This window comes from Theobroma cacao, chromosome 4 (assembly GCF_000208745.1).
Source record: "Theobroma cacao cultivar B97-61/B2 chromosome 4, Criollo_cocoa_genome_V2, whole genome shotgun sequence".
Taxonomy (NCBI): domain Eukaryota; kingdom Viridiplantae; phylum Streptophyta; class Magnoliopsida; order Malvales; family Malvaceae; genus Theobroma; species Theobroma cacao.
Window position 1 is genome coordinate 26704135 of NC_030853.1, and position 9651 is coordinate 26713785.

The 9651-nt window shown below is 33.5% G+C and overlaps 1 protein-coding gene across 4 annotated transcripts; it reads right to left on the bottom strand.

Moving 5' to 3' along the window:
* Nucleotides 2249-8108, bottom strand: LOC18602779 (ankyrin repeat domain-containing protein 13C). 4 transcript variants are annotated; one of them, XM_007034379.2, is made up of 3 exons: nt 7519-8108; nt 5506-7259; nt 2249-3128 (listed from the first exon to the last, which is right to left on the bottom strand). In XM_007034379.2, exons 2-3 carry the CDS (start codon nt 7117-7119, stop codon nt 3054-3056), a joined length of 1689 nt encoding a protein of 562 aa, XP_007034441.2. In that variant the 5' UTR covers nt 7120-7259; nt 7519-8108; the 3' UTR covers nt 2249-3053. The 4 variants fall into 4 exon arrangements, with proteins under 4 accessions (XP_007034441.2, XP_017975460.1, XP_017975459.1 ...); XM_018119971.1 differs by having other exon boundaries at nt 2249-3109; nt 5506-7139; nt 7954-8104; XM_018119970.1 differs by having other exon boundaries at nt 2249-3109; nt 5506-7139; nt 7519-8104.

The following is a 9651-nucleotide window of genomic DNA, read 5'->3' on the forward strand; positions in this document are numbered from 1 at the left end:
TTACTATGGGGGTTGCAGATCCTTGTAGGTCCCCTAAAAGACAAGTTATCGAAATCTTTGCTCATTACCACAATCATAGCATAAATGCACACGCCTCAGCAAGCACTAACAGAAAACATGATTGCTAAGATGCTTTATATTTGATTGAATGTTGTCACTTTACTTTTTAAAAAGAAACATTAAACTAATGGACTTGTCTTCATATACTTGGGTGGCCACATTACCACATGGCAGCAGCATAATCAAATTCCTTGGTTTTCAAAAACTTAAAGGATTCATCATACAAATAGAAGTTGGAAGAGTTACAAAACAGTATTGAAAAGTTTAATAGTCTGCTAAACAGGAATGATAAATGAATCTGAAATGATGGAACACCCTTGCTTTGGCTAGAACCCGGGATAAAGAATAAAATTGCAATGCTACTTGTGTAAGAAGGTTAGCAAAAAGTGACAGATCTAGCAAATATGTGGTTACCACAATGCTTGCAATCACAGTTATGGTAGTAATCAAACTTCGGAAACAATTTTCTCTATGTAAACCAACTCTGCAACAAAAATTCATGATCCAAAACAAAAGTGCATAGCACATAAAAACCACTCCATCATTCCAAAAAAATAAAGAAAAAAGGAGAATGATGAAGCCTTAGCTTTGCTTGATGTGTTGTTTTAGCAGCCAATGCCACACTGGGAGGCATAGGAAAGAAACAATTTTTTTTTTTTTATCAATTCTTCCTTCGAATGAAATAGCAACACCCATCAAAGAGCAGGGTGTGTCCTAAGCACTAAGAGAATGCAAGGTCAAGAACCTTATAATTACTTGGTAATTCAATGAAAGAGAAGATGGCCAGACCAAAGACTCTGTGCGTCAAAACCCAATTCACTGTTATACTAATAAGTTTTTGCTCTACATTTAAACGAATCCTTCCAATTGTATTTCCAACATTCTCAGCATTAAGAATAAGCAATGATTCAGGTAGAAACAGAAATTGACTCTATGATAGTGCTAAGGAACATGTTAATTGAGAACAAGACTTGTCATTAGGTCCCATTTTGTCTCCCAACTTTAATCATATTCATGAATTAGATTGCGTTTGGTATATTACTGGGAATGTGATGATTGAAAATATAATTGCTAAGAATATAATTTTACCGCGTTTGATATAATAAAAAAAAGTGATGATTATTGGAAATATGATTGCTCAGAAGATTACATTGTAATGTTTGATTTGAAAACACTTTATTGGAAATGTAATATGAATTTACAAAATTATCTTTATATATAAAAAAACATATAAATTGAATAAATTTATAATTTTTAATATAAAATTTGACTTTTCAACTTTAAGTAATTAAAATAATAAATAATAACATTGAAAAATAATATAATATTTTTATATTAATTCTTTAAATATTAAAATATGTAAAATTGCTAAATATTTATTTTCACTTTTAACTTATAAAAATTAAAAACAAAAAATTATTCAAAGAAAAATCTGATAGATAGATACCCACTATTAAGTTCGAACGTAATTTATCAATAAATGTTCTCATCTATCGATAGATATATTATTTTAAGTGTTCTTGATGCATTCTTTCTCTCTATCCAAACACCTTTTCCTCTCAAATTTTCTCAATTTTTAAGTAAATTTCATTGATTCTAAACCGTTTAAATGTTTTTTTTTTCAATTTTTAATATCAAAAACATAAATTTTTCTCAACATACTTTCAAATTTTAAGAAAATTTGAATTAAAGTTTCATAAAACCTAAGTTTCAATCTCTCCAATTTTTAAATTTGATGATGAAATTCGATCTAAATGTGCCGGCGATGAACAACCTTTCCTACGAACGGTGAGAAGAAGGAAAAAAAGGCAAGAAGGAAGGAAGAAAGTGAAGAAGGCAAGGAGTAAAGAAAGGTGTAGAAGTTAAATTGGAGAATAAAGATATTTTTACTTTCCATTTACGGAGGGAAAGTTACTTGCAATCATATTGCCGAGGGATTATTTTCTCATCCTCAAAACATCAACCAAACGCTACAATATGCTTCCCTGCAATCTAATTGCAAGAAATGTCTCCCACTTGCAGTCTACCAAACGTCACCTTAGATTCAAGAATGCTCCACCAATCATAAATCAGCCCTTCATCAGAGAAATTTAGGACAAAGTTTCGTTACAACAGCACAGATGCAGGGTTCGTTTGGACGATTTTGTGCTCCATGGTACACAAAAAACAAAAGAAATAAAGATAAAAGTGAAATAAAACAGGTAGGAGATTTTTAATTGGAATCAGGAAGAGCAGGAGAACAAACACAAAAAGACACATTACACAAGGAGAAGCCATAGCCTATTAAAACAAATGATCTAAAAATGGTTACAAAAATACTGAAACAGGTAGTAGTAAAAAATTGACTCGGCTGCCAGAAATAAAACTTTGCCAATTCTGTCAGTAACTGTTGTCAAAAGTTAGTCACACGTCATGATGTAAATCAGTAATCCAACGAGTGTAACATCCCACCAAATGCCAAGCAAATGCTGTAAGAATCACATTCTATTTCCACCTTTTTTTCCACCCCCACAATGATATACCAAATTTTCCCAAGACAGAAGGGATCATCCACTTCATAGAACACAGCCCCAATTATCTATTTTTCTATTTCCTTTTCCACTAACAGAAACACAATTTTTAAAGATTAATGAAACACTATTTCCTGTTTGGTATCTGCTGGAGTTCCTTTAGAAAGCTAAGAACTTGTTTACATCTGGTTCTTAGCCTGCCTTCAATGATTCTGACTCTTACCTTTCTTTGATTTGCTCTTCTCCTGCATCTTCTTTTTCTTTGCTTCAGCTGTAATCCAAGTATAATCTGGAGGAATAGCAAATGGATCTTGAAGATTTTCTATCTTATTGTAATTATAAGTGGATGAGCTAGGGCGGTGATATGGTGCCTTTATCCACTGAAACCAAGATGAACTTGAGTAATTTGTCACTGCAGGGCTTTCTTGGACAGCAGTGGGGCTTGAAGGGGGTGTCGAGAACTCATCCACAGGCTGTAGTTCTTCAAACTTCGTAAAAGTAACCAATACTCTGATTGTTGGAACCACAGGGATAGCAACCTAAGAGCAACCATGAAGACTTCTTGGTAAAAAGTTAAAACAATATATTGACAAGGGATAAGTATTATTTGTTACTGAGCTTAACCATGTGCGTATATTTCATACATAGCTGAGTTAAAATCTTCAAAGATTTTTGCCTCTATTAACAAGTCTGGAGATGCATTCTCACCAACTGGGAAATAACATTGACACCCAAAATTTGACCACATTGAGAGTTGAAACAAACATGAAGGATAATATAGTGCTACCAAAACAAGAGATAATAACTTGAAGAAATCCAGCAACAGGTTGACCAATGGACCAGAATAAACTTTAAAATGACCACTCATCATAACAGTAATTCAATGTTAATGATTCAATATGTGTGTTAAGGATACTCTATTCTTCTTTCTAATTCAAATTTTCAAGGTAGCATTTCTTGACAATTAAATTATTCTACAAACAGCACTTTAAATATTGTTCTCCAAATACCCATCAATGATTTTCAATTTCTAAAGTAAATCTTTTCTACCACAAGAGCCCATATATTAACATTTATATAAATCAACCCTCCTTACACAAATATAATTAATAAATCATTTAAACATTAAATACTTCTCCATAAAATTAGGTAACTTCTACTCTTACAGTAATTTTTGGAATCCTAATTAAAATATATATATAAAAAAGTAAATTAACTTTCAGAAATTTTTTTTTTTTGCCAGATATTAGAAATTTGTTTACAAACAAATAAATGCCACATTTTTTAATTGTAAAACAGGGATGCCATCTGAAAACCAAGACCAAGTCCAATGTCTTTTTGCCAATATGTGCTTCATGACCTGTACTCAATTCCATGTACATGATTGTTTACTGCATTGCTTGTGAGACATTGAGAAAGAGCACAAGCACAATGGTCAAATGAACTCCACAAAGCCACAATCATGTCAAAAACCAAGTTTAATCTGGTACAAAATTGAACTCCAAATGGACAAATTAACAACTAAAAGACAAACATGTATGTCCGAGAATAGGTGTAGTTTATTGGAAGTCTTCATATAGCTACTGAGCAGAATGGACTAAGTAAAAGAGAGAGAGAGGGCATATTTTTAGGCCCAAGAAACATATGCCAAGACACAATAAAGTTTTCTGGACCACATCATCAGTATATTGAGGATAAGAATTAGCACCATACAAACAACTGCAGCTTTTAAATGCATAGAAAAAGTGAATGAATAATAGGAGAAAATAAAAACTTAAATCAAGATCTTCTAAAGCAAGAAGGAACAAGAAACAGCGAAGTCAGAAAGAGTGCAAGTGTTTAGCCTACAGCAAAGAGCAATTCAACCAACCAAAGATCAAACAAAGTAGACACAGCATGAAAAGGGAAAACCAGAAGGCAATCCTGCTATGCATATGAACATATGATTTCCATTTCAATTGCCTGTAGTCAGAAACCTATATCGATAAGTCCCTCCATTACTAGATCACTAGAAACCAAACTTGAAGCAGCTAGCAAAAAGTCAAAGGTTTCACAGTTCATGCACTTCTTAGTTGGATAATGCTGGGCAATAAGGACTCCATCAAAATCTCAAGGGAGAAGTTTTTCGAACACACCACCAGCTAGGAGTCCTTGTTGTATCAATAAAAAATGAACCAAAGGAACAAACTAAACTATCATGATACCTACTACAAGGAACAAAGGCTCAAATATCCAAGCTGAAACTAAAATCTCCAGAGTATTCTCATAGATGTTATTTTGTTGAATTTCCCAATCATTACTTGATAACTACAGCAAAGACTAGCATTCAGTGCACATAACCACTACCACTGCTCTATTTCTTTTTTTTCGCACAGAGAACCCAATAACAGATGAGTGAGTACAGTGCACTGGCACCATCAAAATTAAAAATGTAAGTATAACCTCCCTACTATCTGACAAGTCTATACAGCAAAAGATAGAAGGAAACCACTACATCTTATTCCAGGCACGCAGATACCAAAATCCTGGTCTTATATCTTACAGGAGTCATGTATAAGCCCAATGTGGCTTCTATAAGATTAAATGGATTCTAACATCTTAATGTGGAAAAGCATCTATCTTCCTGATACTTCAATAAAAGCTCTATCTACGATTTAAAAAAACAAAACCTTAGATATCTGTCACACCAAACATCCCTTTAGAAGGAAACATCTTCCCTGCAATTGAGAAGCGGCAAGATCAAACAAATATAAAAAAGGCAGAGGACAAAACTACGGTCATTAAAACATGTGCATTGATGGGAACCAACATAAATCTGAACAACAACAAGAAATAACAGTAAAAGCAAAAGGCACATAAAGTTTAACTAAAAGAATTGCAAAAAGGAATAACAATGATAAACAATCCAATCTGACAGCGAAAGAGAACAACATACCTTGACTGGGAAAGTTCCTGCAGGAAGCTTGGTAGTGAGCAGTTCTCTTAACCGACGAATTGCCTTAACCTTGTTTGCAAGAATGTCTAGCAATGGCAGGAGTTCTTCAGTCTGTAGTGGGAAGTTTGGTGAAAGCCAAAGAATAGGCCTTAATCCTTTCTTATACTCATTCTCACGGCCACTGTCCTTACGCCGATTTCCACCCTCCAAACTCATCGAAGTAGATGTTCTCGAATCTCTTATCCTCCGATGATCATCCCTCGCCACAATCTCCACAGAATGTCTACCAGGTTTGATCTGACTCCCCGATGGAGAATCTCCGAGTAGGTCACTCACCTTTTCATCTACACAGAGAGAACTTCTTGGTGGCACAATCTTCTTCTGTACTTCATGCTTCGTCTCCCGTTTCCTCCATCCACCAAACCATCCTTTCTTTTCCTGTTTAGTCTCTCCATTTTTATAACCATTGGACTCTTCAATAGGAATTTCCCTAGACTCATAACAACTATGACGATGCCCAACAATGCCATCACCATTCTCATTGGATAATTCTGAAGAATCCAACTTAAGAGCAACTTCAAGTTGTCTCCTTTCATCTTCTGTCAATAACTCATCAAGCTCTTCACTCTCTGTTTCGTTTTCATTGGAAGTTGCAAAGAACTCATCATCTGTCATGGCCCCAGGCACCCTCCTAGATTTGATGCTAACAACGACATTATGCATATCATACACCTTAGCCTTCCAGGCACCCACCATTTCTGTTTTCTCTTGTCGCCTCCACGTCATTTGTGGCAAAAGAACTGCCCGTGTCACATCTATCCCAGGCCTGAATATATTAGTCTGAGACATTGCAACCACTTCCTGTCGAACCTCTTCCTCAGTTGCTTGAGAACCAGCACCATCCAAAGCATTTATCACCTCTTTATCCTTATGTGAGATCATGCAAAGCGATCCAGGAGGAACCTTCCCATCCTCAGAACCATCACCTAGGAAAAGAATACTCTGATCTGAACGCTGAATTCTGAATCCATCAAATCCAGCCAAAGTCATATCAGCTCTCAAATTTGCCCCCCTCTTCCAAATTTTATATGTATCTGAAGGTGCAATCCTGGAAATGAAAGGTATCACAGAACTCTCAAAATGGAATGTGATTTCCATATAAAAGTCTCTCATCCTTCGCATAATTCCCACCAAGCGAGGCAACCTTCTACACCATTTTGCCCATGCCAAAGGCTGGTAATGTCGAACAATAATCATAGCAATAGCCTCCTCCCTACTACAAATTGCTTCTTGGAGTGCACTCCATCCTTGTTCATTTTGCAAGCTCCAATCAGCACCGGCAACCATAAGCATTTCCGTTGCAGTTTCATCACCAAGTTTAACAGCCAAGTGGAGAGGGGTATCCCGGTTAGGAACATCACGCCTATCAATCAAAGCAGAGATCGCATCAGCCTTCTCTTCCTCAGCCAATGACGCTGCTTCTGTTCGAATCTCAGCTGGGTTACCAAGGCGTGGGAGAGCCGCGAGCATCCTCCTGAGACTGGCATAATCCCTCATGGCAACAGCCTTGTGCACGGGGCTATGTGCATACCTCGAAACATCCATACCCGCCATGCCTCAGGAGTCAAAATATGCTACAACCCCAAGAAAAGCTCTTCCGGTTAAAACCCAATTTCAATAATTCAACACTAGAAAACTCAATTTTCAATTCAAAACCCCCAACAATGCAAGCACAGCAGAAGTAGACTATTCCTCTGTACAAACCAACAAAGCTAAACAAATGAAAAAGAATAAACAAAATTCATAATTTTTCACTAGAATGAGCAGCACATTGCAATTTTGGCCAAAAACCAATCAAACTCAATTCAAATTTCACTCAGATGGAAATGCAATAAGACAGCTATTGTTACTTTCATAACAGAAACAAGAAGGAGAAAAAAAAAAAAAGAATCTTCTTTGTGGACCCAAAATAGAGATCCAACAAAAAGGAAGAAGGAAAAGAAAATCTCTCACCTTGTTCCTTTTTTCTCCTCTTCTTCTAAGCAACCAAAGATTGCTCCCAGAAAAGAAAGAAGAGATTTTCCAAGCACTTAACCCCACCAAAGACCTCTCCGTTTCTCTTTCTCTCTTACTCCTCTTCAAATTAGAAAAAAGAAAGAAAAAAAATAGAGCCTTGTGATCCAATCCAGATCAGAGAAACTGAAGAACATGCATGTGGGTGTGTGAAACCAAATAAAAATAATACTAGTAACTAAAAAAAAAACTCAGGTGGGGAATCTGGTAAAGAAGTTAAGAAAAAAAATTGATGGGCAAAGAATCAAAGAAAAGAATAGCTATACTATACAAGAAAGTAAACAAAACCCCACCTTTCAAGAAAACCCATCCAAAAAAAAGCAACAGAAGTGTTAATAAAAAAAATAGGAATCAACAACTGAAAGGATAAAGTACCCAAGTTACTTCTTTCTGTATAGAGTTGATAATGGATTTTAAAAAGGCGAAATTTGAAATTAAGATTTTTGTGAATGTGCTTGGGAGTTTGGGGTTGGAGGGAGAAGAAGAGGGAAGAGAAAAGAAAAAAAATTATTTTTTTTTTTTTTCAAAAATTAAAAAGTAATTTTGGTTTTTTTTATGAATTTTTGGGTTTTGTTTTAATTTTTTTAATTTTGTTTTTCCTTTTTTGAAGAGATAAGAATAAGAAGAGTCAGAGAAAGACAGAGGGTCCAATATGGGAAGGCTGCATGTGAGCCAGGAAAGGAGGGAACTTGCTCTCTTATTTCCTTTTTTATTATTTTCTTTTCTTTTTTAATAAAAATGTAAAATTTTTACTATTAAATGATTGGTTAGAGGAAAATATTTAATTTGCTTAATTTTCTCTTTTAAAATAGGACTAATTAATTCAGGAACTGCCAAATTAGGAGAACTTAATTAATCTTATTTAATTGAGTAGCCCACTGGCTGCTAGTGGTTTCAAAATCAAAATAGTTGGTAGCCCCCTGTACTCTTGTAGAGCATGTTGGCTCATTGTCAGGGCTTTTGAGTTTTGACCCGACCCATCAACTTCACCCAGTTTCCTGGGAATTTTTTGTTCTTTTTTAAGATTTATATATTTATGCCTAAAAAATGTTTTTTTCTCATATAAATATGGTAAATTGGTAATTACCACCTTAAATCTATAATGATTCTATTTCATATTTCTTTCTTTCTTTTTTTGACAAACAAGTCCTTATACAGTTACGCCCTATAAGGGAAAGGAAAAAGGAAGAGAAATGAGGTTTAAGAAATAAAAGGTAAAATATTATTTCAATTAATCTTATAATAAACTTAAAAGGAAGAAAAATAAATTAAACAAAATAATAAGTAGAATAATTTGTTTTACTGATTTCTATTCTAGTTTCTCTTATTTAGTAAAACAAATCCTTAATATACTTGTCATTTAATCTCAATTTCTTAATTAAATTATGGTATAATATTTTTTAAAAAAAAATTCTTAAAATTATTTAAAAATATTCAAATAAATTTATATTTTTTATTACGTTCAATTAAATTTTTTATTTTTATTTGAGCTAAATAAATTTTTATAATTGATAATTGACTACTTGTCATTAGTCAAAATATCATTTATATTTTTATATTTATATAATACTGAGGTAGAGAATAAAAAAATCACATGATCATATCTTTATATCACATCAACATATTATATCATTATTCAATTATGATATGTTAATATATCACATCAATATCATGAAACATAAAATGATAAATGACATTTCAACTAATAACCATTNTAATATATCACATCAATATCATGAAACATAAAATGATAAATGACATTTTCAACTAACGATAATTAATCAATGATTAGTTATTAAGATTTATTTTTTTCAAAATATAAAATATAAAAATTTAATTAAATACAATAAAAAAAATTATTCAAAATTTTCTGAATAATTCAACAAGTTTTATAACTATTATGTATTAAATTATAGGTAGTTTAACACATAAGAGAAAACTACTATCTTATTGTTCATTTAACATTTTGTCATTTGGGTGGTCCAAGGGAAGGGAATTATAATATGGTCCAGCTCTTGAATTAAATTCAAACCACCTAGTACCAAATTTAATAGTATTCAGCTCAAAAAAAAA

Coding starts and splice junctions, on each gene's coding strand:
- LOC18602779 (XM_018119971.1), bottom strand. CDS start 7,119: ATGGCGGGTATGGATGTTTCGAGGTATGCACATAGCCCCGTGCACAAG. Junction 3,110..5,505: donor CAGGAACTTTCCCAGTCAAG/GTATGTTGTTCT, acceptor GGTTGCTCTTAG/GTTGCTATCCCTGTGGTTCC.